The 27,387-nt window shown below is 45.3% G+C and overlaps 2 protein-coding genes across 2 annotated transcripts; both read left to right on the plus strand.

Annotated features, from left to right (window-relative positions):
- Nucleotides 1-4,656: 4,656 nt before the first annotated feature.
- Nucleotides 4,657-7,341, plus strand: pnx (posterior neuron-specific homeobox). The gene is made up of 2 exons (XM_086153118.1): nucleotides 4,657-4,980; nucleotides 6,750-7,341. Exons 1-2 carry the CDS (start codon nucleotides 4,878-4,880, stop codon nucleotides 7,169-7,171), a joined length of 525 nt encoding a protein of 174 aa, XP_086009244.1. The 5' UTR covers nucleotides 4,657-4,877; the 3' UTR covers nucleotides 7,172-7,341.
- Nucleotides 7,342-11,968: 4,627 nt separating this feature from the next.
- Nucleotides 11,969-26,708, plus strand: aebp1a (AE binding protein 1a). Its single transcript, XM_086152731.1, has 20 exons — nucleotides 11,969-12,436; nucleotides 16,439-16,687; nucleotides 16,835-16,894; nucleotides 17,799-17,852; nucleotides 17,925-17,984; nucleotides 18,061-18,120; nucleotides 18,559-18,636; nucleotides 20,588-20,697; nucleotides 20,785-20,924; nucleotides 21,017-21,101; nucleotides 22,105-22,249; nucleotides 22,635-22,714; nucleotides 23,179-23,302; nucleotides 23,437-23,633; nucleotides 23,861-24,034; nucleotides 24,106-24,231; nucleotides 24,306-24,552; nucleotides 25,046-25,185; nucleotides 25,459-25,558; nucleotides 25,632-26,708. The coding sequence occupies exons 1-20, from the start codon at nucleotides 12,181-12,183 to the stop codon at nucleotides 26,204-26,206; spliced, it is 3,060 nt and encodes a 1,019-aa protein (XP_086008857.1). The 5' UTR covers nucleotides 11,969-12,180; the 3' UTR covers nucleotides 26,207-26,708.
- The last annotated feature ends 679 nt before the right edge of the window (nucleotides 26,709-27,387 follow it).

The raw sequence follows: 27,387 nt of genomic DNA on the forward strand, positions 1-27,387 counted from the left end.
AGAGGTTGGGAGGGTTATTGCAGGCTGGAGGGTTCAATCGAGTATTTCTGAATAAATACAGTTTCTCTGTAGAAACTATGGACAGAAAGACAAGTTCTACAAAACAAAACAAAAAATTCAATTGAAATGGACACAAACAAATAAATATAGACAATCGCTTCCTTTAGACATGGTACTATTTAGTCTCTCTCTAATATAGAAACATACAAGCATGCAGCCTCTGAGTCATAAGTTGACATGCAACCGTTCACTCGTCACATCGTTGACATATCCGGACATTTTATCATCTCCGATGAAGCCCCTGCATGTTTTCGGACTGTGGGAGGAAACCAAAGGACCCCCGCTGGAACTGAACCAGGGACCTTCTGTGGGGAGGAAGCGCCAACCACTGCAACATGCTCTTTCGCTCCGTTTCTCTTTATTGACCTCCAAACTTACAGCAACGCATTTGCGCAAATTTAGCTCATTTACACTTCTTTCAACGTGGAGGGAGATAAAGATCTTGGAAGCGCCGCACGATGTCGTGAGATACTGTCGAAATACTTGAGATACTTCATCACTCCTAATATTTCCCACTGATGTAGATCCGCGGCCCGTAGCGCAAACGGCAGATTGTCCAAACCCTTTAAAAATATCTCCATCATCGTCCCGACGTTTACGTCCGACGCCCCGACCGGCTGTTTTGGACGTGCAAATGTCCTCTTTACTCCCCCTTGATCTCGTCGTTTACAGAAATCCCATTGTGCCGGACCACCCGACGCCCGTTCTGGAAGTCAAACGGTCGTCGAGGGGGTTTTGCGAGGCGGTCGCGGCGGTGGTTCGGAACGCCGTAGCACAAAAGCGAGTGTGCCGGCAGACGTCACACAAAGGAAGCCCGGGGAAGGTGGAGAAAGACCCCCGGGTGATGCAATAAATGCCTTCACGCCATTGTTGGCCAGATAATGCCCTCCTCCACACATCTGTGACGGTGGAGTCAAAGGTAGCCATCTTGGTATGGTCAGGTGGCGGCGTATTAGCAAAACCAAACTGTTGTCGGTTTCAAACCTTCGACCTCCATCTCCAACCCGGCTCCTCAGAGTCCAAAACCAACTAGTAGGTTCATTCTCCTTATTTTCCACTTGGTTGCTCCAGTCGTGGACCACCCGCCTCTAGCTAACCATCTCGTTTTAGACCGTCCAACATCATGTCCTCCTTCCCTGCATCCAAACACCTCTTGTCTGATCTTCACCGCCCCTCCTCTGTCCATGTCCAAACTGACTTTCTCCCCAAACATCTAACATGTGCCGTCCCTCTGATGGACTCCAAAGTCCAAAGTGACCCTCGGCGTCTTCATCCTCTGCTGTCTCCAGCTCTCGTCTCCTGACAACGTCATCCTACCTTCGTACCTTCTTCATCTTCGCTTCCCAGGAGCATAACGTATATCACGGCGTCATCTGCGAAACATCATAATCGAGGAAGATTTATGACTTCCGTGGGCAGTAAATGGAGGAAAGTCTTGTGTGAACTTCATATATTTGGACTCTGAGACCCAAGACGCTCTTTTCGATCCACCAAAAGCGATAAATCCAGGTTCATTGATTATCCAGACACGATTGGATTTTAAAATCCAAAAAGCGTCTTTTATCGCGTGACACTTCTTCATCGTACCTTCTTCATCTCCGCTTCCCAGGAGCATAACGTAGAGATGAGATGAGAACAACTTTATTAATCCCGAAGGAAATTGTGCCAGAGTTTCAAGTAAAAACATAACAGTAATAGATAATAGTGGAAAGGAGGAAGAATAAGAAATATAATGAAATATAAATTGTCTTAGCTGTTAGCAGTAACTACAAAGATTGAAGATTCCCTGCGGCTGAGGGAAGAGGAATTAAAAAGTCTGATAGCCTCAGGTAGGAAATATATATACACTGCTCAAAAAAATAAAGGGAACACTTAAAAAACACATCCTAGATCTAAGTGAATGAAATATTCTTATGAAATACTTTGCTCTTTACACAGTTGAATGTGCTGACAACAAAATCACACCAAAATGATCAATGGAAATCAATTGTATCAACCCATGGAGGTCTGGATTAGGAATCACACTCCAAATTAAAGTGTAAAAACAAACTCCAGGCTGATCCAACTTTGATGTAATGTCCTTAAAACAAGTCCAAATGAATCTGTGTTGCTTCCTGAGTGGACACTATGATTTCACACAAGTGTGATTGACTTGGAGTTACATTGTGTTGTTCAAGTGTTCCCTTTATTTTTTTCAGCAGTATATGTTAGGTATATAGATAGGTATATCACGGCGTCATCTGCGAAACATCATAATCGAGGAAGATTTACGACTTCAGTGGGCAGTAAATGGAGGAAAGTCTCGCGTGAACTCGATATATTTGGACTCTGAGACCCAGGACGCTCTTTTCGATCCACCAAAAGCGGCAAATCCAGGTTTATTGATTATCCAGACACGATTGGATTTTAAAAACGAGGCTGGTTGTTACTTTTTTCCCGCACAAAGGCCGGGGTCGTGGAGGGTCAGGCCGCCGCTGACATCTGCTAATTGTCCCGGCAGGTCCGCCCACGGCAGCTGGGGCCCCAGTGTTTGGCTTCGGCGGGGTCCCCCGGCCCCCCTGTGGACCCTCCTTTCAACCCACATTACCGGTTCAAAGATGGGTCTATTATGAAGCCGTTGGTTTCCGTCGATTGGTAACTTAAATCATCGACCCAGGGGCACTTTCATTCTCCCTTTTCTTTAAGCGACATATTTAATGCGTGCCCTCCAAAAGTTATATATCTTATTTACGCAGTTTGTTCACATACGCTTTAAAGTGCTATATAGGTGTATAACGTATATAATGTTTACGGTATAAATGTACATTTGTACCATGAGAGATGAGATGAGAACAGCTTTATTTATTCTGAAGGAAATTGTTGTGCCAGAGTTTCAAGCAAAAACATAACAATAATAGTAGGAAGGAGGGAGAATATGAAATACACTAAAATATAAATTGTCAAGGTTATCAAGTGTTTTAAGGTCTTAACTACAAAAACACTTGATAGCCTTAACCTTGACGATTTGCATGCACTGCTATATTACTGTAAATCGTTATAATTACCGTAAATCGTAATAATCTATCTGTATATATATTCATAACTGTGCAATATTTCATTTCATAACAGCTGCATATGCTATATTTTTCATATTCTTGTGCTCTCCTTATCTTTAACCTGGTACTTAAGACCTTAAGACACTTTATAGCCTTGACTTGTTACTCAGACACTTTATAGTTTTATTTGTATTTCTTATTCTTCCCCCTTTTTTATACTGTTTATACATTTTCCTACTATCATTTATTATTGTTATGTTTTACTTGAAACTCTGGCACAACAATTTCATTCGGGATAGATAAAGTTGTTCTTATTCTTATTCTTATTCTTATTCTTATTCTTATTCTTATTCTTATATAATACTATATTTATTTTTATTTATTATATTTATAGAAGTTGGTTATCTGCTTTAGGTTGCTATGCTATGCTATGCTATGCTGATTCTGAGAAAGGCAAATAAATATATACAGGGCTGTCTCAGAAAATTAGAATATTGTGATAAAGTTATGCAATTAAGAAAACAAAAATTAGTTTTTCATGATATTCTAATATTTTTAGAAGGGATTTTTGAGTTTTCTTAAAATGTAAGCCATAATCATCAATATTAAAATAATAAAAAGACTTGCAATATTTCAGTTGATTTTAAATGAATCCAGAATGTATGACATTGTTGTTTTTGTAATTTTATTTCAGAAGATAAAGACCTTTATCACAATATTCAAGTTTTCTAAGACAGTCCTGTGTAATACACGAAATAAATCATGTCAGAGTGTAAGTTAATTGTTGAAAAATATATATTTTAAGATCTATTTTTACCTGATTCCAACTTTTCAACACAAACCCTCCATGATCACCTTTTTCTTCTCCTTGGTATTTATTCCCTCGGACAAGAACAAAATCAATAAGAATAAGAATAAGAATAAGAATGTAACAACAACAATAATACAAGAACAGCAACAACAATAACATTAAAAACATAATAATATGATGCCTTAATTAATCCTCTCATCCCGTTTGCGTTAACACACTATTAAATTAGAGTAGATATTATATTAAGTATAATATAAGTAATATTATATCTATTAATAATAAAAGTAATTTCATCACCAGAATCCACTGCATAAAATGAATACTGTTTTAATGCCATCATAAAAAAAATCAGACATTAAGAAAATATATTGAATACAATATAACAAATATAATATGAAGATATAATATAAATATAATATAAAAATTGACTTCAATTTATTTTTTTATTCTTTAAATTTATTAAACGCTGTTTTCTCGAAACCTCGAGAAAAGGGTGGAATGACGTCATCTGTTGAAAGCGCGTGACTGGCTCCTGAAAAGGGTAACATTTTAACACGACACTTTGTTATGTAAAAACTTTCCCCAAAAAACAGTTACGACACAAGATAAACGCTCAGGTTGAAAGATGTTTGACTTGTACTCTTCGTGTAAAAAACACAATAAAAAACGAAAAACAAAAAAACACGTCGTTAGCATGACAAGGCACAAAGGGCGACACGCGCGCAAACGCACATCAAAGGGCGACACGCGGGGAGGGGGGCACGTGTTCCCACCAGATGCGCGGTCGTAAAGGGGGAGCACGCGCGACGGGGGTTCCCGCGTGTTAACCCCGCATGTGTGCGTGTGTGTGTATGTGTGTGTGTGTTTGTGTGTGTGTGTGTGTGTGTGTGTGTGTGTGTGTGTGTGTGTGTGTGTGAGCCGCGCGTATAAAGGGGCGCAGCGCGAGCCGCTTCCACGCGAGTCAGGCGGCCATGCAGGCGGCGCGCGACAAGGTCCCGTGCGCGCACGGGACCCCGTTCTCCGTGGATGACATCCTGGGCTCGCGCACCTTCACCGGGACACGTGACCAGACAGGTGAGCGCGCGATTAAACAAACACACGAATCAAAACAAAATCACGTGATTGGAAGTCGGGTACTTTCACTTTCACTTTCCAACATGATCTCATTCATTATTGTAGTTTTTTTTCTTTACACTACAAAAAAACTACAAAACCTTTCCTTTTTCATTTTGTTATGACGTGAGGCGATGGGATTGTTATAACAGTTATAATAATGTTATTGTTTATTAGCAGCTGTAACATTTTATAGCAGGGCGAATGTTTTGGCTCAAGGGCCGCATTGACTTTTAAAATTTGATAGACGGACCGGGTCAGCACAATACACGATATATTTAAAAATAAAACTCATTTTTTAACAGTACATATCAGACTCGTCTGACATTTGGTTTGAAAATTAAGCCAGATTGGTTTTGAAGGCGCTGACGTCAAGTTTGAATTTTGTACCGATCTTTGGCGGGCCACATTGAAAACCCCTGTGTTAAAGCTTTATACACATGCATGTATATGTATATTTGTGTGTGTCTATGTATGTATGTACATACATATGTTTATACAGTAAGTGTTTATATGTGTGTAAATAAAAATATGATATTGTATATACTGCTCAAACAAATAAAGGGAATGGTTAGCGCATGAGGTAGAGCAGTTGTCTATGGAACTGAACATTTGACTGAACATTTGATTTCCATTGATCATGTTAGTGTGATTTTGTTGTCAACACATTCAACTATGTAAAGAACAAAGTATTTAACAAGATTATTTCATTCATTCAGATCTAGGATGAGCTATTTAAGTGTTCCCTTAATTGTTTTGAACAGTGTACACCCACACACAGACACACACACATACACGGCATTTGTCAACAGCAGTATGGCTACATGCCTAGGAAGAGTACTACAGATGCAGTATTTCCGTTGAGAATGCTAATAGAAAAGTACAGAGAAGGCCAGAGGGAGCTGCATTGTGTTTTTGTAGACCTAGAAGAAGCATATGACAGGGTGCCAAGAGAGGAGCTCTGGTATTGTATGAGGAAGTCTGGAGTGGCAGAGAAGTATTTTACACGGGTGCAGGACATGTATGCTAGCTGTGAGACAGTAGTGTGATGTGCTGTAGGGGTAACAGAGAAGTTCGAGGTGGAGATGGGACTCCATCAGGGATCAGCTCTGAGCCCCTTCTTGTTCGCAATGGTGATGGATAGGCTGACAGATGAGGTTAGACAGGAATCCCCATGGACCATGATGTTTGCGGATGACATTGTGATCTGTAGTGAGAGCAGACAACAGGTAGAAGAAAATCTAGAGAGGTGGAGGTATGCTCTGGAAAGGAGAGGAATGAAAGTTAGTCGCAGCAAGACAGAATATATGTGTGTGAATGAGAGGAACTCGGGTAGAACGGTGAGGCTACAGGGAGTGGAGATCAAGAAGCTGCAGGATTTCAGGTACTTAGGGTCAACAGTCCAGAGCGTAGGAGAGTGTGGAGAAGAGGTGAAGAGACGATCCAAGCAGGTTGGAATGGGTGGAGAAAAGTGTCAGGGGTACCAAGAGATAGAAGAACATCAGCCAGAATAAAAGGAAAGGTGTACAAGACAGTGGTGAGACCAGCGATGATGTTTGGACCAGAAACTGTTCCAATGACCAAAAGACAGCAGGCAGAACTAGAGGTTGCAGAGATGAAGATGTTGAGGTTCTCTTTGGGAGTGACCAGGATGGAGAGGATCAGGAATGACTCTATCAGAGGAGCCAGACTGAGATGGAAATTAATATCTTTTTACTTAACTTTTGTAGGAATTTCCTCTCAAGGTCCAGAGGAGTGTCCCAGCCCTGAGCGTGTCACTTCCTGTCAGGAGGAGGGTCTCCGGGGGTCAAAGGTCGTCGGCAGACGCATCCGCACCGCCTTCACCCTGGAGCAGCTGCAGGCGTTGGAGCAGAGCTTCCGGTGCAGCCACTACCTGTCGGTGCCTCAGCGGCACGCCGTCGCCGCTGCGCTCCGCCTCACCGAGACGCAGGTCAAGATCTGGTTCCAGAACCGTCGCACCAAATGGAAGAAGGAGCGTCTACTAGAAAGGGAGACGGAGAAAGAGTTGCGTCCGGTCGGCTTCTCCGCCGTTTGCGGCCCGCTGTGCTGGCCACACCGCTCCACGTTGCACCTCCTCCCGCCGCCGCCGCCGCCACTGCTGCCGCTGCCGTACCGCCATTATTACCCATGACGTTACCGCGGAAACAAGCGCGCTTGTCTTCGCCACACAGGACTGAGATTTGAAACCAAAATGATATTTCCTAAAATATTTTAACTCCTTATATAATTATGATGTAACTTATTTTGACAAAACAATAAAGTTTTTATAGATTTTTTTTTTGTGTGTGTTTTTTTTTTTTACCTGACTTGTAACTTATTTTGACAAAACAATAAAGTTTTTATAGATTTTTTTTTTTTTTTTACCTGATTTGTATGTTTTATAAAATGCTCCTGGGAGCTTCTACCAAAACCAGGTGAAACACACACACACACACACACACACACACACACACACACACTGTTGGTTGTCCATCGTGTCCGATGATGACAATCCTGCCTCTGCTACTTCTGAGTTGCTGTGTCTGCAGAGTCTGCACTTCTTCATTAGGATTTTCAGTTGGTCTTTTCTGGCCACCTGCAGAGAGAGGGCAAAGATGGAATTGGTTGACAAGAACTTTCCATGGCAGGCGATCTTTGGGCATCCTGGTGACAAGGCCAACCCAGCGGAGTTGGTGCTGACCCAACGGTGGCCTCCACACTAATGTGGTTGGTCTTGCGGAGTATTTCCGTGAGGGGGATGCAGTCCCTCCAGGATTCACCCGGGATGCATTGTAGGCATCTGAGGTGGAAGGCCTCGAGTGTCCTTTCGAGTTGTGAGTACAGTGTCCATGTTTCACAGGTGTAGAGGACTGTTGTTAGGACCACTGCTTGGGAAACATGTTTTAGTGCGGAGGTTGAGGTGTTTGTTTGCTGCAGTTGTTTACTCCCCTTGTCCTATGGGTCAAAAATGACCCATAAGACAATCTTTGTACCCTAGTGGTGTACAGCCCACATGGAAACATAAACAAAAAAGAAGTATCCTTTTTCTAATTTTGGGGTCTCTTTAGGAAAAGTCATAAAATTTCAAGTTGGAAAAAAATAGGTTAAAGTGTTGTTTTCTACAGCTAAACATGGTAGTGGGTCACTTTTGACCCGCTAGACAACACAAATGTTAAAAGATTTTGCAATTGCAAGGGAGTTGGGGGAGTAGCTGCCCACTGGCACAGTACCTCTGTCTTTGCAGCATTTGAGGATCTCTACAGGGATGTTATCCCATCTTTTTGTTCTTCAGCGATCTTACTGCACATCTGACCCCTCGAAGGTTGGTGGGAGATCCAGGTCTTTGACAGTGGACAGGTAACTCATCCAACACAGGGGACTGTTTGGGAGGGCCTTCTGGGAGCAGCTGCCACTCAAGCCCGGTGACTAACAACCATGGATTGCCCTGTGCCATGGGTGTGCAGGGTTCTGCTAGGAACTTCCAGTGAGACCTGCTCCCATCACCAGACACCCCGTCGCTGCCAGACTTTGACCATTTCCGTTTGCTGGTTTCACTGAGGCAGAAGTGGATGCCTGCACAGGGAGATTATTTAGAGTTCTGCTGGGACTGCGCATGTCTCAGCAGCACTTCTTCACTACAGGAGGATGTAATCCGGCGGCAAGGAGGGGCCAAGACAACCAGCACTCTCTAGCAGTTGCAGGGGGATGCTGGAGCTCCAGTTTTCAGGAGTACCGCCTTTTGTCATCCCAGACTCACCCACAAGGCAGTGGGGTAGAGGTTGATAGGTGCCAGGGCGTTTCCATCAGGATGGGCCTTCAAGATCCCCTGACAAGATGGCCTGGAGCTACAAAGCTCTGGAGCTGTGCCACGAGGAGGCTTGGTAGAGTCTTGGAGATGGAGAGGCTTTGACCGGCAGGAGAAGACTGATGCATGAGTTGCTGCTTCATTCACCGCAAGGGCGAGCCAGTGGCAATTCTGAAAGCAAGAGGTAGCAAACAGACAGGAAGTCGCCTTGCACCTTTCCTGTAACTACTCCACTGGACGTGTCCTGGGGGACGAGAACATCCATCCATTGCCGATTGTGTATGTTTATATGCATGCATGTGTGTGTAGGGTGGGGTGTCAGGTAAATATTTACTCCAGTTAAAAAATCCTATAAATGTTTGGGGGGAAAAAAATGACACCAAACAATAGGAATGTCAAAGTCATCGTCAGCTGTCTCTGGATAGGAGGTGAGGGGGATTTGGGGGGGACTGAGGTCAGTTCTGGTTGGCGGGAATTAGAAACAGATGGAGGAGGGGGGGTCTGGAAAAGAAAAGGAGGTGGAGAAGGAGAAAGAGGAGGTGGGATCAAATGGAAAAGAAGTTCCAAGTTGGAGACTTAAAGGGACAAAGGTTTGCTTCTTCTGATCTTATCTTAGCTAATCTAACCTTATCTCACCAAACCTTGCCTTACTTTATCTACCCTTACTTTACCTTTCCCTTTTTCTTATCATATCTTATCTTACCTATCTTACCTCACCTCGCCTTAACCTAACTTACCTTGTTTTCCCTTACCTTACCTTACCTTACCTTAACCTGATAGTCAGTAAGCCCTGCCCACAACCTCAAGTTGCAATCATGCTTAGTTCAATGATAGTGATGCTAACCGATGCTTACACCATGAGGACACACCTGCTTTGCATTTTATCTAAACCTTGGGAACCAGATGAAGTTCTCCCTGGACTCCCCTGGACTTAGGGAGAATGGGGGAGGGGGGGAAGAGCCATTGCCAGCTTCCTCCGGCGGAGAGACGGAGCTTCAACTTGGACATACCGCCTGTCAATCATGGGGCCACATGTTTGGGTTTGGGAAAAATTTGGCAATCACGGCAGACATGGCCTCCTGTGGCCGAGCGCGGTAACGCAGTTTAACAATTGACTCCTAAAGCTGTCTGTTACATAACATGACCTCTTGGACACCCTGGTCGTGTCCTTCCAGAGATGTTGACTAGCAACGCTGCCTTGTTTCGTAAGCCCCTGGCTCCGAACCTGGGCCGACTCACGGCCGCTCCCTCTTCGACTTTGTCGGGGATGAATCACTGTCCCCAGACGGCGAGCAAACATGGCCCTTATGTGTTCCTGCCTCCGTCCTCCAGCCTCGCGGTCCACTCTGAAAAGCCCCGCCCGCTGCCATCTGGATCAAACTTGTCCGGTCACATCTTTTATAACGGATGATGATTCCCGCCAGTCTTCCGGGAAATTCCTGCCCCCGCGGTGCTTGCCATGGTCTCAGGTCTCATGGCCTTCGTGACGCGATGTTTTGCGTTGAAACCAAACCACCGTGTTTGTTCCTGAACTCCTGAACTTTTTTCTTTTCTTTGATCTAATGACAGTTTGGTTGTCTTAACAAGTACTTCTGCCGCCTGACTTTGTAATTTTGCAGTCTAAACATTTTCTTTTCATGTTTTTTTTTGTCCTGTAAACCAGGCAAATACTTTTTAGCACGTAAACCTAACGAGTGGTCTTTCAAACGTGACCTGCTTATTTTCTTGTCCAAACAGAAGTACTTGTACAAGTAACTGAGTGTTCTTGTCATCTGCCCGCTAACATAGTATCGGACACCGTGTTTCAACCCAAACAAGCGGTCTTTTTCGAATGAGCCTACAGAAGTACTTCTAGACATGGTATTTCTGCTTGTAGCCCAATTGAAAACTTGTACTCTTTTGCAGACAAGAAATACTTCTGATGATTATGTGAACCGTGCATAACCCAGTACTTTTTTTTTGTGCATCCAGGTACTTTTATTTCATCAGATAACCCTGACAAAATACTTCTAGATAGTATTTCTACTCGTCGCAAAGTTGCGCACAAGTACTCTTTTCTTAACAAGTGCCGCATTTTCACGACTATAAGGCGCACGTAAAAGTCTTAGATTATCTTCAAAATGTGCGGCGCGCCTTGTGTGTTGTTGTTGTTGTAAGGCGGACGTAGCAGAGAGCACCATGAGAACGTTAAAGGGGGAAGTGTGAGCATGGATTGTATATAAAACCCGCGCCTTATAATCAGGCGCGCCTTATATACAGTAATGGCACGCGTAACTGAGACTGCGCCTTTTAGTACGGTGCACCTTATGGTCGTGAAAATACGGTAGTACTTTTGCTGCTGTGGCAAACAGTGTATAGCCCAATACTTTCTGTGTTTTTCTGTGTATACAAGTACTATAATTTCATCAAACAAACCCAAAAAGTACTTCTGGACAAAGTATTGTCCAGGAAAAAGCCCAATGCATACAGTCACTTGGCAAAAAAGTAATACTTTTGCAGTCGAAGTACATGCATGACCCGTTAGTAGTAAAGGTAGTACTGTTGCCAATCTGGCAAACAGCACATAAGCCGGTACTTTTTCTTTGGATCCAAGTACTTCAAAGTACTTCTGGACACAGCTTTCTTCTTGTCACCCAAACCATACAACTGTCGTGCTAACAAATAGCACTTTTACTCACAAGGTAAACTGTGAATGATCCAGTGTTTTTATTTCTTTGGCTAACCCTCACGGTGTACTTCTGTTGAGTACTATGTTTCACGTATCAAAGTACTTTCGACGTTCCAACCCGACGAGTTCTTTTTGCAGCTACTCAACAAGTAGAGTTCTTTTGTCGAAGAAACAAACCTCGAAGTGCCTCGGTAACCGAGGATTCTCCTCCTGCATCCAAAGGATTTCGTTGTCTACCGGCATTTGGGGTTTTCTTCCCAAGTTGTACCCACGTTCTACATGTTCTATCTCATACTGAGCATTTCCCAGAGTTTCTTCAAACGCAAGGTCGACCCGACGGACGTTGGCCCTGCAGAATGTCTCGCAGACGTCCTCTCGCAGAACATCTTGGAGTGAAAACGACTCTATACCCCTCCTCCTCCTGCAGGAATGCCTCTCGAGGCAGATGCTCCTCCTCCCTCCGGAGAGGAGAGGGGAGGTGGTCGCGAGGGGGTGAAGGGCCCGTGAGGGAGCGATGAGGAGAGCGAAGCTCCACTTCGTCGACTCCCAGACACTTCCTTCGGAGCGCCTCAGTCTTCTGCTTCCCCTTTTTTGGTTCTCCACATCCTCCACATCTGCTGGTCAGATGTTCTAGAACGCTCCCGCCGCTCGAGTCTTTGTTTTTTTTTCTTTTTGTTCCGGAGAAGAAATGAGGGGTGAAGTTCTACTGGCGCTGCTGGGTCTGAGCCTCGGCTCCCTCCTGGTCGCCGCCGACCGGATGGAGGTGGAGGACCTCCAGAGAAAGGTCTCCAGAAGAGAGGTGAGGAGGGAAGGGTCCGAGGGGCAAGCGGCGCTCGGGGGATGGCGGGAAGATGTGGAAATGTCTGACGAGCCGGCGGCGGAGGCGGCAGAGGCGGGGAAGGCCAAACCCAAGAAGAAGAAAACACCTGAGGAGATAGAGGCAGGTAGGACGATGCCTTCACTGACCTCCGTCCACCAGAGCTCCAGCTCTTTGCAACTGCTTACCAAGTTCATCAAAATTCTCCCTGAGTGTCACCTTATAAGCTTTTGCGTCACGTGTATTTGAATTACAGGCAGGAAAATTCTGGAATATAATGTAAAGGTTATGTAAATATCCAGAAGTTGCTGGAAAATCCCATTCCGATTGTGTTGAAATAAAAGCAACATCCAAAGAGAAAGTAGTGAAGAAGTTGGAAGAAAAAAGAGAATCCCAAATGGTAAAAAAGATGTGTAATAGATGGTCAATAGATGATTTAACCCATGTGCGATCTTAACATTGTGTTTACTCCCCTTGTCCTATGGGTCAAAAAGGACCCATGAGACAATCTTTGTAGCCTAGTGATGTACAGCCCACATGGAAACATAAACAAAAAAGAAGCATCGCTTTTTCTTATTATGGGGTCTCTTTAGGAAAAGTCATAAAATTTCAAGTTGGAAAAAAATAGGTTAAGGTGTTGTTTTCTACAGCTAATCATGGTAGCGGGTCACTTTTGACCCGCAAGACAACACAAGGGTTAAGAAATCCAAAGGCGTTTTTTGAGTTGCACACCGGCTTGGAAAGGGTTAAATTGGCAGCGACTTCCAGAACCGCTGTCATCGATTATCTTGAACATTCTTCCGTCCTCTGACTCAAACTTTCATCCCGGACAGGAGGAGGCGGCGATACGTCTGCGGCGACTTTAAAAAACACTCCTTATCGCAGCTTCCTACTTCTGATCCTTATCCCTTTTTTTGAAGCCCAGATCCCGAGAAGAGCGCAGGGAGGGGGGAGGAGGTAGAGGAGGCTTCTATTTTGGAGAAAAGGCCTCGGGGTGATTCAAGGATGACGGTGCAGAAACACCAGGAGGGTTGATATGTTCTTGGCAGGTTGCCCCCGCATTCACATCCCGCCTCCCGTTTTGTTTTGACAGAAAAAGGCGCCCTTTTATCAAACTGAATGCGGTGGAGGACAGAAAAAAAGAATTCCCGGCACCGGAATAGTTTTCCACTACGGCGAGGATTTTTACGAGCTGCGCCCGAACTTCCCCGCGGTAACTTTCCGCTGCGTGAAGCAAAAAAGAAAATATTGAAAAAAAAAAGGAACTGGGCCAAGCTTCAGGGGTTGGGATGTTCTTACAGAACCTCCCATTTGAACGGGCGCTGTTCTTTGTCGGTACGCTCAGCGGGTCAAAGGTCACGGGTCAACTTTATAACCATCCCAAAAACTACCTTTCCCTGGTGGCCACTGGCTTACTCTGCTCTGCGATATCTCAGGATGCACGTTTCTCCTCGCTATCCCGCTCAAGCCAGTGCCCGATAGTAACCTGGTATCTTCTCGCAGGTTCCAAGATTCCATTAGCGCAACTGTTGTTATTAGCAACAGGTCATTCGTGTCCATCCCGACTTGTCGAGGCAGAAGGCCGCCGCGGGGAGATGTTGGGTAGCCGGTTGAAAGCTCTAAAAGACTCCATCCAGACCAGGAGACTCCAACATTCTTATCGAAGAGGCGGGAAATGAAGCGCTGTTTAGCTCAAAGACATTACATTACATTACATTGCATTTCGCAGACGCTTTTATCCAAAGCGACTTACAATAGAGGACATAAGGACTGCAAATAACACTTGCAAATACAAGATGCACAGGAAATATACAGAACAGTGAGCTGGGGTTAGTGAGTTGTTTTTTTTTGACAAAGACGTACACAAACGTACACACACAGACACACACACTGCACAGCCTAACTTAGTGCCTAACTTGATCTGGGGCATCAGTGCAGTAAAAAGTCCTGAAAGAGAAAAGTTTTTACCTGTTTCTTGAAGGTTGAGAGAGATGATGCTCGTCTTGTTGCTTCCGGAAGTTTGTTCCACCACTGAGGTAGTAGAACTGAGAACAGTTTTGCCTGAGATGGCTTAGAGCGAGCAGAAGGTACTGCTAGTAGGTTTGTATTAGAGGAACGCAGCTCTCTGCCGGGAACATAAGGTCTTATCATGAAAATAAAAGTCCCCTAGGATAACATTTGGAAAGAGATGGTTTCATCCTAGATAGAAGATCAAGAAAGATGGCAGCTGCTTCTGCGGTATGTTTCAGGACCTGTGGAAAAATCTGTAAACATCGCGCCAAGCGGGGAAGCTAGCAGCTGTCTTTGTTTGTGCCTGAGAGCGATTACCGACCCCCAACCCCTTGATACTCCACATCCTTCTAGATTAACCCCTTCCCTTGCCCGCCACCGTATGCTTTCATGTCCCAAGGCTGTTTCCCATCAGACAGGAAGTAACCCGACACCTCGCCTCCCCTGTTGGACGTCTGGTTATCTGCTAAGGTTGGGGTGGGAGGGTCGGGTCAAATGGGGGGGTTGCGCAAAAGGGGTCAACCCCCTAACTTCCTTACCGGTAGCAGGGACACCCCAACACACCCATTGCGGTTTCCTCAAACGAGACAAGGGTAGTTGGTTGGTTGGTTGGTTTATGCCTTTGGTGACTGGCTCCGGGTTAGGCCTGGTTAGTTGCGCCGTTGTCCGTTTTTTTCTGGGGTGGGGTTACCCTTGATATGGCGGTTGTTAGTTTAGAGTTAGCTTATCTGTTGTTAGCGTGAAGGTCAGACTTGTTTGATCGGGTGTGGCTTGATTGGTTGGTGTTTTGACAGTTGACTGGATGTTAAGGTTAAGGGTTGGTTGGTTAATCTCTTAATTAGCATACAGATTGGTGTTGGTTGGTCCTTTTTGATTGGTTAGGGTGACGCAGTCAGATTTTTTTGTTAATTTGTTTTTTCATTGATTGATCGATTGATTGATGGCTAGTTGATTGATTGGTCGGTTGACTCGATGTTTAGTTTTAGGATAGGTTCAAAAATCTATTTTAATTAGCATAAAGGTTTGAGTTGGTTAGTCCTTTTTGATTGGTTAGGGTGACGCTGTCAGATTTTTTGTTTCATTGATTGGTTGATGGCTAGTTGATTGATTGGTCGGTTGTCTCGATGTTTAGAATCTATTTTAATTAGCATAAAGGTTTGAGTTGGTTAGTCCTTTTTTTTTGGTTAGGGTGAAGTTATTGTTTGTTCAACTGGTCGGCTGATTTATTGTTTGATGGTATCTGGTTGGATATGGGTTAGTGAGTTGGTTTACTGGAAAATTAGTCTTTGAGTTGGTTGATTGATGTCTTTAAATTAGCATAAAGGGTTGGTTCCTCCTTTGGTTAAATTGGACTAGTTTGTTTGTTGTCGGTGGGTTGGCTTGTTGGTCAACCAGCTTATTGCTGCACTTCTTGGTGGTTTTGTTTGTCCGCAGTCGTACTTCGACCTATTTCCCGTCCTCCATTTCAGTCAAACAATATGAACGGTACTCAACAATACTGCGATGATACTTACCGCAGTAACAGTACCGGATGGGCTGGTCAACCAATCGTGTCTCAAACAACATAAAACTGAATGTTAAAACCCCTTTATATTTTTGCTCAAATAGTAACTTTTAGCCAGGCATCTGTAAATGGACCAACCGGAGTTAAGCGTCTGGAATGTCAGACCTTTTTAGAGCCTCCTTCCTGTCTGGATGCTAGGCTACCGGCGTCTAGGTGAGACCAGTTCCTACAATAAAAGTCGTGTCCCAGTTTTATTCACCACTGAGCTCATGTCTTTCCACTCATCCGTCTACCTTTATATAACTCTTCCGTCTCCATGACGACAAGCACCTCGCCAGGGAGATTACTAGACCTCGGCAAAGATCCCACCCCCCAGGGACACAACTGGTCTGAGGCCAAAGTAAACCAACAACCGGGTTGGTTGCTCTGACAGCCTGACATGACGCTGCAGAAAAAGATTCGGTGACAACAAGCAAAGACAGGCATCCCATAATGAGAACCATCTGGCAATGGGAGTTGTTATTACGCCACAATTACACGTATATAAAGGGCCGCTTTGTGAGCCGCAAGCTTTCCAGTGACTCCGTGGTTTACCGTCGACTGTCTGTCCAAAAGCCAAGGCCAGGAAAGCGGCGGAGAAGGAGGCCAAGGCGAAGAAGCAGAAAGGCCCCAAGCCCACCAAGAAGCCCAAAGCACCAAAGGCTACCAAGAAGCCCAAAGCGGCCAAGGGTACCAAGAAGCCCAAGGTACCCAAAGCAACCACGAAACCCCAGACGACAACCACCGCGCCGAAGCCCGAAACAGGGCCTCCCACCATGGACCCCGAAGAGCGGAGGCTGCTGATAGAATTGGGCTGGGACACAAGTACGTACACATGTTAAGAAGTACACGATCAAGTACTTTTGATACCACGAAGCTCAGTATTCAAGTGCTAATAATGCAGATGATTGGGAATGAATCGGGCACTCCTTGTTTGGACTCTCCCCATTTGACCCCCTTTTTTATTTCCAGTGTCTAAAACCGTGACCCATTCGAGGCCCGGGTGGGTGGAGCCTGTGGAACCAGACCTGGGTAAGAATGTCATGACTATGAAGTCCTGCTAAGATACTTTTTGAGTGAATTTGAATCGTCATCTGAATGATGTAGTTCTGGAAACAAGGTTCATTCTCTCACAGTCCAAAAACATGCAGGGTGCTCTTTGGAGACCCTGAATTGCCCATTGGCTGAGAGGATGAATAGTTGTATGTTTCTGTTTGTGACCCTGTGATTGATCCGGGCTGATCTTCTCGCCCAATGAAAGCTTTGATCCCACCCTGATTGATTATAGGATGAATGAATGATTAGTTTTAGCTCTGGCAAGCTAAGGTTAGCCCAGCGGTCGGCAACCCATGCGACTCTTCCATCTTTACACTGCGGCTCAGAGCGGCTTGGGAAAATAAATGATAAATATTTAATTGAAGTATATTTCATTTGTGTTAATTCCGTTAAATAAAATTATATTTATTATTTTTCGCCGCTCAAAATAACATCACACTCGCGGAAGCCGGTAAAGTCCCGATTTGCAGATGCTGTGCGCAGAAGTTCAGGAGCAGAAGTCCCATAAACCAGATAAAATAAATATTTATGAAGATATTTTGCAAATACTTATTTTTTATTGTTTACTGACACAGTGATTTTTTTTCCCGATTTATTTTTAAAATTCAGGTCAAGGCTCCGCTACACGTTCTGAAAGCTCAAAATGAGTTCCTCACATAAATAAAATTTAATTTTCTCTGTAATACTTTGTGAATTTCAGAAGCAACACACTTGTTTATACAAAGTGTAAAGGTAATAAAAAGCAATATATACAGCGGTACCTTTATTTTAGACGTCAAAAAGTAATTGCGGTTCACAGTCTTTTCTTTTCCGAGGAAACCGGGTCCAAATGTCTCTTTGGGTGTTAAAGGTGCCAAACTCCTTGTATTTCTTTCCGCAGACCGGATGCGCAAAAAGGTCGCCACGACGACCGAAACCATCATGTACATCCCAGGTACCAGCATCGTCACACCGGATTGGCTCCTGATCCGCCCCCGTCTTATATTGTCTTATTTTTGTTTTCCAGAGGAGACGACTGGCACGCCGTTTGTGGTTCCCTGGTACGAGGAGTACGACTACACCGACCGTACGTACGCCGTCCTCGGTCACTGTGATGATGATGATGATGATGGTGATGATGATGACGTCCTCTCTCTCTGCAGTGGCTGCTAAGAAACAGGAGGAAGAGGAGGAGCAAGCGAGGAAAGAGAAAGCAGAAAAAGGTCGGATGTTTGTTTTTTTTTTCTCTTCCAGTCGTGACGTAAGGCTGAAGATCATCATGTCGTCACAAATAGCATCAAATTTTGATTTTATATATATATATCTATATTCGGACTGGACCTCGAAGTACTTTCCTCTTCCAGTCCTACAATATTCTTATAATATACAAATTTTATCCTTCATTAATATCAAAAAGAAGGAATATTACACCTTAAATTCTGGTACTATTACAACTTTTAGCGCCAAAATATGCGCCACTTTGTGTAAGTCTGTTATTTCACATTTATTACTGACTAAAGAGCCCTGAATTATTATGACTTTACTTGTACACAACTTTTATCTTTGTCATGTCACACGTTGTTGACTCATAAGCTTTATTTGGCTTTATTTATCATTTAAAAATGGAGTCCCTGACCCGGTATCTCCTTGTCGCTCTCCAGCCGAGCGCCTGAGGAAGAAATGGGAGGAAGAAGAAGAAGAGCGGCTCAGGCAGGTCCAAGTTCCCCCCGAACCCAAAAGTAAGGGCAAACTTATCTTTGCTTATTTTGATTGTCAGGGATTTCTCTCGCCATGGAACGGGAGGTCTTCTAGTTCAGTGTTTCCCGACCACTGTGCCGTGGAAACATGCCCACTTTCACCAGATTGGTCCGAAAATTATTTATCCAACGCAAATAAGATAACAACTTTGTTTGTCCCGAAGGAAATCGTTGTGCCAGAGTTTCAAGCAAAACATAGCAATAATATACTGCTCAAAAAAATATAAAGGGAACACTTGAACAACACAATGTAACTCCAAGTCAATCCCACTTGTGTGAAATCATAGTGTCCACTCAGGAAGCAACACGGATTCATTTGGACTTGTTTTAAGGACATTACATCAAAGTTGGATCAGCCTGGAGTTTGTTTTTACACTTTAATTTGGAGTGTGATTCCTAATCCAGACCTCCATGGGTTGATACAATTGATTTCCATGGATCATTTTGGTGTGATTTTGTTGTCAGCACATTCAACTGTGTAAAGAGCAAAGTATTTCATAAGAATATTTCATTCATTTAGATCTAGGATGTGTTTTTTAAGTGTTCCCTTTGTTTTTTTGAGCAGTGTAGATAATAGCAGGAAGGAGGGAGGGAGTCTGGAAAGGAGAGGAATGAAAGTTACTGGCAGCAAGACAGAATATATGAGAGGAACTCGGGTGGAGCGGTGAGGCTACAGGGAGTGGAGATCAAGAAGCTGGAGGATCTCAGGTACTTGGGGTCAACAGTCCAGAGCGTAGGAGAGTGTGGAGAAGAGGTGAAGAGATGGTCCAAGCAGGTTGGAATGGGTGGAGAAAAGTGTCAGGGGTACCAAGAGATAGAAGAACATCAGCCAGAATAAAAGGAAAGGTGTACAAGACAGTGGTGAGACCAGCGATGATGTTTGGACTAGAAACTGTTCCAATGACCAAAAGACAGCAGGTAGAACTAGAGGTTGCGGAGATGAAGATGTTGAGGTTCTCTTTGGGAGTGACCAGGATGGAGCTATCAAGTGTTTTAAGGTCTTAAAAAGTATAAACATTTGAATATTCCCTTCGGCTGAAGGAAGAGGAATTAAAAAGTCTGATAGCCGCACTAAAACCGCCAAAGTCGTCTTCTTCTGTGTCGGAGTTGAATGGACTCAGAATTTCCCGTTCGTTAGTGTCCCCCCAACCAAAAAAAAAATATCCATATATTAGTCGCATCGTTGTTTACGTGAAAAAAGCCGCTACTTGTATCTGCGTAAACAAACAGCAGCGTTGTTGAAAACGACCAAGACGAGTGAGAAAGCTGCTATAAAGCTGCTATAAAGTTGCTGAACTCGTCTCTAAATCCAAACAGCAAAACATTAATACGACCTGCCGGCAAAATCATTGGAGAAGAAATGCTCGGCTCTGACGTTGATAAAGAAATGCAGTTCTCTCAAATAATATCATTTCCAGACATATTGATGACATGTCTTCCGACATTGAAATAAGTGTTCTGGAAAAGTTGCACATCAGTGGGAAATTTGCATTGCAACTTGATGAATCTACAGATATTTGATATATTAGATTTCACACTAAGTAAATTGAGACGACGGTTTCAGTCTGACTTGTTAAAAAATGTTTTTGACATATCTATTTGGTGGTGTGCCGTGTGATTTTTCCAATGTAAAATATGCGCCGTGGCTCAAAAAAGGTTGGGAAACACTGATCTAGTTTATATGTCGTTTAGATGGAAATGGGTGTTCGTAGTTTGTCGAGTGTCGCTCCGGATTTTACCGGGACGATTTTCAAGTTTTTGTACATTTTGGTCCTGGTCCAAGTCAAGGTGGTGGACCTGGTACTCCCAAATCCTTGATTCAATGTTTGTCCTTCTCAAATGCCTACATTTGAGTAAACTATTTTAGGGGGGGGGGGGGGTTGTAGGACAAATCTGCTCCTCGTTGAAACCACCTGGTGGGGTGTCTCCTCAGAGTGCCCCCCTTTGGGTCTGGAGTCCCATCGGGTGGAGGACGACCAGCTCCAGGCTTCATCCCAGTCCCAGCATGGCTTCTCGGCTCAGAGGGGGCGACTCAACATGCAGGTGACCCCAAACCAACGGTTCCGGACCCCCCCCCCGAAATCACATCCAGGTCAGAGGGGTTCTTACTCAACGGGATTGTCGTTCCAGGGATCGGAGAACGAGGACGACCTGTATGGCGGCGCCTGGTGCCCGGAGCAGGAGGAGGCCCACCACTGGTTCCAGGTGGACGCCCGGCGGGAGGTGGAGTTCACGGGGGTCATCACCCAGGGAAGGAACTCCGAGCAGATGTGAGCTCCAGATGTCGGCGGCGGTGGTGCTTCGGAATTCCAGGGATACTCTGCTTCCGTATGAATAACACAAATACCTTGTTCGCTTCCAGCGAGGACTTCATGTCGTCCTACTACGTGGCTTTCAGCAACGACAGCCGAGATTGGACTGTTCTGCACGACGGCTACGCTGAGTGGGTGAGTGGAAGCTCTACTTACACCCATGATGATTAGATGAGGGAACGTGAATTCTCTTTCTCGCTGTTTTTACAAAGAAAATTCGGCAAATACCGGGTAGGAAGTGGCTACGTAAACTCCAAGTGGATGGCAACAGATATTCCGTAAATGCTGCTGTTGGGAATTCCAATGTCTCTTAGGAATGCTAATGCTGGAATGCTTGAGACTCCTGGGAATGACAGGTAATATCCTGGAATTGTCCCCTCTTGGAATGATGTTAACGCTTGGGAATATCAGCTAGGAATGCTAGCGTCACAGCTAGGAATCAAGGTGACTTTTTGGTATGCCAGCTAACATCCTGGGAATGCCAATTTCCCTTTTGGGAATGCCGGTGACTCTCGGGAATGCTAGCAGCATCCCGGGACCCTTGAGAAAATGGTGTTTACACTTGGTAAAGGCCGCTGATATTCTGGGAACGGCAGCCACCCGTTTTGGAGTGCTTGTGACTGGTGGGAATGCCAGCGTCCCTTCTGAGAATGATGGTGACTCTTGGGAACGACCGCCGACGTCCTCGTCAATCAAACGTCTCTTCTGAGAATGCTATTGATTCTTGGGAATGCCACCTGACGTCTTGACTCCTTGGAATGCCAGCTAGGATCTTGGGATTGTCAGAGTCCTTTCTGGGAAGGCTGGAAACTCTTGGGAATGCCAGCCATCCTTCTTGGAGTGCTGGTGACTCTTGGGAATGCCAGCTTCGCATCTTTGGGGATGCTGGTCACAGTCAGGGCTGTTATGCTAATGTTACCTCGTGGTAGATCCAAGGACTCTGCTTCGTAAGGCTACAAATAATCCCGGTAATGCAGGGTACAAGTCAAGATAGACTAGTACTCTTCCTGGAATGACAGCAATTCTCCTCAGAATACTAGCTGAGGAATACGACTCTGGAATGCTAATGACTACAATGGGCTTCCACAGTTCACGGCTTCCACAGTGACCATCCTGACTCTGCGTGTGCCCCCCACAGCTGTTTTATGCCAACGTGGACAAGGACACGCCGGTCATGAACCAATTCACCTGGCCTGTGGTGGCGCGCTACATCCGCATCCTGCCCCAGAGCTGGAACGGCAGCCTGTGCCTCCGAGCCGAGATCCTGGCCTGTCAGCTTCCCAGTAGGTATCCCCAAACAGGTTGCTAGTTCCTGCCGGCTCCCGACGGTTCCTTCTGGTTCCTGTGAGCCTGTGCTGGTTCCTTCTGGTTCTGTCTCTAAAGTGTGTCCACGATGTGTCCTGTCCCAACATTTCTAAATTGATCTGAGAGTCAAATCCTTAATTTCTCCTGCAGATGCTCACAATTGCTACCAGTTGAGAAGGTCAAAGTGCATCAGGCGCTTTTGCAAGACTGCAGCCATATTGTGAGAATCGCTGCTAATGCTAAGTTTTGTGCTTCCGTCTTGACTTTTGTCCTGATCTGGCGGTTCTCAAACGATCTCTTTCCCCTCTAGAATTTAGCACTACATAGCATTTTATGCTAATTTAGCACTTGTGATTTCCGCAGGCAGCTACCAGAGTGAGAACGAGGTCACTGTGTCCGACGACCTGGACTTCAGGCATCACAACTACAAGGAGATGAGACAGGTGGGGGTTTGCCTGGAAAAACATGACACCAGAACAAGAAGGTCTCGGACTTCAGCTTGGGTTTTTGGCGGAGACATCAAACGAGCTTTGCAGATTTGGTCGAATCTGATTGAACCCGGCAACATTTTGTTGACTTTGTGTATTTGATAATAATAACCTTTATTTATACTCGTAAGACCACTGAGGTCTCCCTCGTTTTCAGGGTCGACAAGTTTACAAGCAAAGCAGAGCACAGCGCGACAATAAAATGAGATCAAAATAAAAAACAGGAGATAAACTAAAAACAGGTGAAAATGTGATTAAATTAAAGACAAGTACGGAAGCAGTAGATAAAACTCGAAACAAGTAAGAATGAGATCAAATTAAAAACTGCAAGTGGGGTGGATAAAGCTAAAATTTTTTATCTTATCTATTTTATCTTAACTTTTCTACCTGACAACCGGTGCGTATTCCGCCTTGCCCAGATGATGAAGGTGATAAACGAGGAGTGTCCCAACATCACCCGCATCTACAACATCGGCAAGAGCTCACAGGGTTTGAAGCTGTATGCCATGGAGATCTCAGACAACCCTGGGGAGCACGAGATGGGTAAACAAACGGCGAACAAATAGCGTACAGTCAGAAAAGGGAACACATGCTTGTTTGTTACCCGCTACTGGCAAATCGCAAATGGGCTCCGAGAAGCCAAGCGTATTGTAGCCGACGTTCTTCAATTTTCCCAGGTGAGCCTGAATTCCGTTACACAGCCGGTCTCCATGGCAATGAGGCGCTGGGCCGGGAGCTCCTCCTACTGTTGATGCAGTTCTTGTGCAAGGAGTACAACGATGACAACCCCAGAGTGCGCCGCCTGGTGGAGGGCGTGAGAATCCACCTGGTGCCGTCGCTCAACCCCGATGCCTACGAGCTGGCGTACGAGATGGTGGGAGGAGTTTCTTCTTCTGATTGATCTGCCTCCTCTGAGCTCGAGTAGCTAAAGTACAGATCGCTTTTGCTTGAAATCAGCCATCATGTGCGAAAATCTAATTGGCGACATGATATGACTATCACTTGACGGAACCGAGATGGATTTTCTTCTGTTGTCAGAAGATCTGACTCCAGGCACTTTGAATCAAGCCCTCACCCTCGATACTCCATTTTGCCCTCCAGGGTTCCGAGATGGGGAACTGGGCTCTGGGCCACTGGACCGAAGAAGGGTACGACATCTTCCAGAACTTCCCGGACCTCAACAGCATCCTTTGGGGGGCCGAGGACCGGGGCTGGGTCCCCCGTTTCGTGTCAAACCATCACGTCCCGCTACCAGAGAATTATCTCAACGGATCGGTGAGTTCAAAGGTCAAATGTCTCTTCGTGATGATTGAGGGGTCGCGGCTTCCATATCTGCATTTGCGTAGGTTGCCGTGGAGACAAAAGCAATCATCTCCTGGATGGAGCGGAACCCGTTTGTGCTTGGGGCTAATCTGCAAGGAGGCGAGAAAATGGTGGCCTACCCGTTCGACATGCAGCGCCCGCCCGTATCCGTAAGAAGGAAACAGCTGTACATCTCCGCCCGCGAGCGACCTTGACCTGACCTTGAACTCTGATGTCCCTGAAGGTGACCGACAGCCGACGCTGGAGGGGGAACTCTGAGATGAACGAGGAGACCTGGGCCCGCATTCAGCGTCAGAACGAAGGGGCTCTGAGGGAAACGCCGGATGAGGCCATGTTCAGGTGGCTGGCCATGTCGTACGCCCACAGTCACCTGACCATGACCGAGACCTACCGTGGCTCCTGCCACGGCGACGACGTCACCGGCGGCCAGGGCATCGCCAACCGGGCCAGCTGGAAGCCTGTGGTGGGAAGTAGGTGTCGGCCCAGTATTTGAGCTACATTTGCAGAGCCATGGTTTTCAGCAATTGAGCAGGATGACAACGTTAGCATGGCTAGAATGCTAGCATTGCAACTGCGGGATTACCATATCAGTATGACGGCATTAGCATATCAACAGTGTTACTATGACAACTTGATTGTGATACAAATATTAGCATTATAATATTAGCATGATAACAATTGTAGTATGACAATGTTAGCTTGATAGCAACTGTCGTATGAGCGTGACAAGAATGTCAGAATGGTAATGTTATTGTGACAACAATGTTCATATAACAACAGTGTCACAACAATGTCGGTATGATAATGTTTGGGCGACAATAACATTAGCGTCGGAAGCCAAATAGAATTAAAAGACTAACAAAAAAAGATTGGATAATATAAAGAAGTTATCCAAGGGTTATTTGGGTGCCATTTCTGTCACGCCATTGTTAGAGAAGCTAAAGTTGTTCTTCTTGTCCTCAGGCATGAATGACTTCAGCTACCTGCACACCAACTGCTTCGAACTCTCCATTTTCCTGGGCTGCGACAAGTTCCCCCACGAAAGCGAACTTCCCCTGGAGTGGGAGAACAACCGCGAGTCCCTGCTCTCCTTCATCGAACAGGTGAGCAAGCATGCTTTATTGAGCTAAGTGAGGAAAAAAAAAATCCATCAAGTTAGCTTTAGCCATTCTATTGACAAATCTGTGGCGGTGATGCTAACTGGATTAGCCGCAGCCTGCAGATGCAATGCCACCCTCTCGCTTGTTGGATGTACAACTGGTGCCAACCTTGTTTCCAGTTTGATTGACCCTTTCAGGCTCGTTGCCAAGGGGGGACCGGGTGTCCCGGGGTGTCGCCTATCAAATAACTGCGACGCATAACTCCATGTCGTGCAGGTACATCGGGGGATAAAAGGTGTAGTGCGAGACACAGAGGGAAACACGCTACCGAACGCCACCATCTCCGTGGAGGGAATTCGCCATGACATCAAAACCGGTACGTAGAAGTCATCAGCGGCGATGGTGTCGGAAGGAAAGGCTTTTAATCGGATTCCTGTGGTTCCTTGTAGCTTCGGGGGGGGATTACTGGCGGTTGCTTAATCCCGGGGAGTACCGGGTGACAGCCAAGGCGGATGGCTACACCCCTCAGACACGGCTCTGCATGGTAGGCTACGACTCTGGTGCCACCTCCTGCAGCTTCAACCTGGCCAAGTCCAACTGGGACCGCATCCGACAGATCATGGCGCTGCACGGCCAGCGGCCTATTCGGCTTGTCACCAAAAACGTGGTGAAGGCGACGACGGCCAGCCCGCTGGTCACCACCACCTCAGAAGACGACCACGCCATGGCGCAGAGGGCGGAGCGGCTACGGCGCTTGCGGATCTTGCGCTTGCGGAGGTTGCGGCTGCTGAGACAGCAAGGTGGATTCATAAGCATCCCGGCGAAGACGACGACGACGGCAACCACGACGACAACGACAACGACAACGACTCCTCCTACAACTCCAGCCAAAACAGAGAGCACCACTTCCTGGTACGACTCCTGGTTTCCTGTGGACAGCTGGTCCACGGAGAACCCCTTCGACAGCGTCATCTTCGACTCGGGGCCGACGCAGGACTACCCCTTTGAGTTCACCATCGATTGAGCTCCTCCCCGCTGGGAGCCACTTCCCGTCATTGGTGCAGAATGAGAGGCTTTAATGGACTTCATCTTTTTACTCATTCTGTGGGGGTTTTAAAGGGCACTTTGCAGGAAATGTTGCGTTTCCATCAAGAGGTTTGTTTTTGTTCTCTCCACGGATCACTAGTTCACACGCCTGCCACCTCCTTCTTCGTATTTGCCCCGGTATTGACTTCCCGTTCCACGTATTCCTCGTATTTCCACTCAGTTTATACTTTTATATGCATAAAATTAGCAGAAAAACAGCTGGATGGAAACCTTGAGAAAGAGCTGCTCTGGAGAGCCTTCGCTGAGCGGAGACCCTGGTTGCCACCTTTACGTTCACTGGCACCTACATGATTCATCTGTTACACAAACCTGTTTAGCTCCAGTATGTTTCCTTTGCACGCCTCTACAGTGCGTGGCTTTCTGAGCGTGTGCTGATGAAGGCTTCTGTTTGAAATAAAATACCCTTTTTGTAATAAAAATTCAAAATGTGGCTATTTTGGGGTCGAGGGAGGGGGTTGTAGGCTATCAACCTGGTCAGGTCAGCTGTCAATCATTCTCATTCAGCTGTATTGTTTCTTTAGAGCAGAGCCGGACCATTTAAATAATAGCATACTGAGCAATAAATAACCAAAATATCATGTCTTTCCTCTGTTTGGGTGTAAAGAAGTACAAGGACTTTAGGAAAATCTTGGAATTTAATGACCAATCCTTTTACAAAGCATTCCATGAAACACCTCATATTTCCTTAGACAAAAGTGCAATTTACTTCTATCATTCACATGTTTGCATTGCAATCATGTGATCATGTGATCCCACTGATCGTACAAAGGCACAAAACTTTAACAAGTAATTGGTATTGAAAAATATAGTAAAGCACTTTAAGATTAAATGAGACTTATAAAGAAAAGGATTTTTAAACCATTTCCACATGTGCATATAAAATCTGAATTGAATCCCTGCCTACACCCAACAAAATAAAAAGAGTGCTATTAAATGTGTAAGGAAGAAATATTCACCTGTAAATGTGTAAACTTCATCCATGAAACATGCAAACACATACAAGACATACTGAACATGTATGGAGTTGCATGAACAGTAGAATTCCACCATACTCTTAAGTAGTGAAGCTGGTGACTAACGTTAAATTGCACATATTTG

This window comes from Fistularia commersonii, chromosome 9 (genome assembly GCF_037954325.1).
Source record: "Fistularia commersonii isolate RoL2024-O1a breed Wild chromosome 9, RoL_Fcom_v1.0, whole genome shotgun sequence".
Lineage (NCBI taxonomy): Eukaryota > Metazoa > Chordata > Actinopteri > Syngnathiformes > Fistulariidae > Fistularia > Fistularia commersonii.

Bases quoted from the DNA above. Each gene is read 5' to 3' on its own strand.
- pnx (XM_086153118.1), top strand. From the start codon at position 4,878: ATGCAGGCGGCGCGCGACAAGGTCCCGTGCGCGCACGGGACCCCGTTC. The intron at 4,981-6,749 runs GTGAGCGCGCGA...TAACTTTTGTAG, and splicing joins CGGGACACGTGACCAGACAG to GAATTTCCTCTCAAGGTCCA.
- aebp1a (XM_086152731.1), top strand. From the start codon at position 12,181: ATGAGGGGTGAAGTTCTACTGGCGCTGCTGGGTCTGAGCCTCGGCTCC. The intron at 22,250-22,634 runs GTAGGTATCCCC...TGATTTCCGCAG, and splicing joins CCTGGCCTGTCAGCTTCCCA to GCAGCTACCAGAGTGAGAAC. The intron at 25,559-25,631 runs GTACGTAGAAGT...GGTTCCTTGTAG, and splicing joins TCGCCATGACATCAAAACCG to CTTCGGGGGGGGATTACTGG.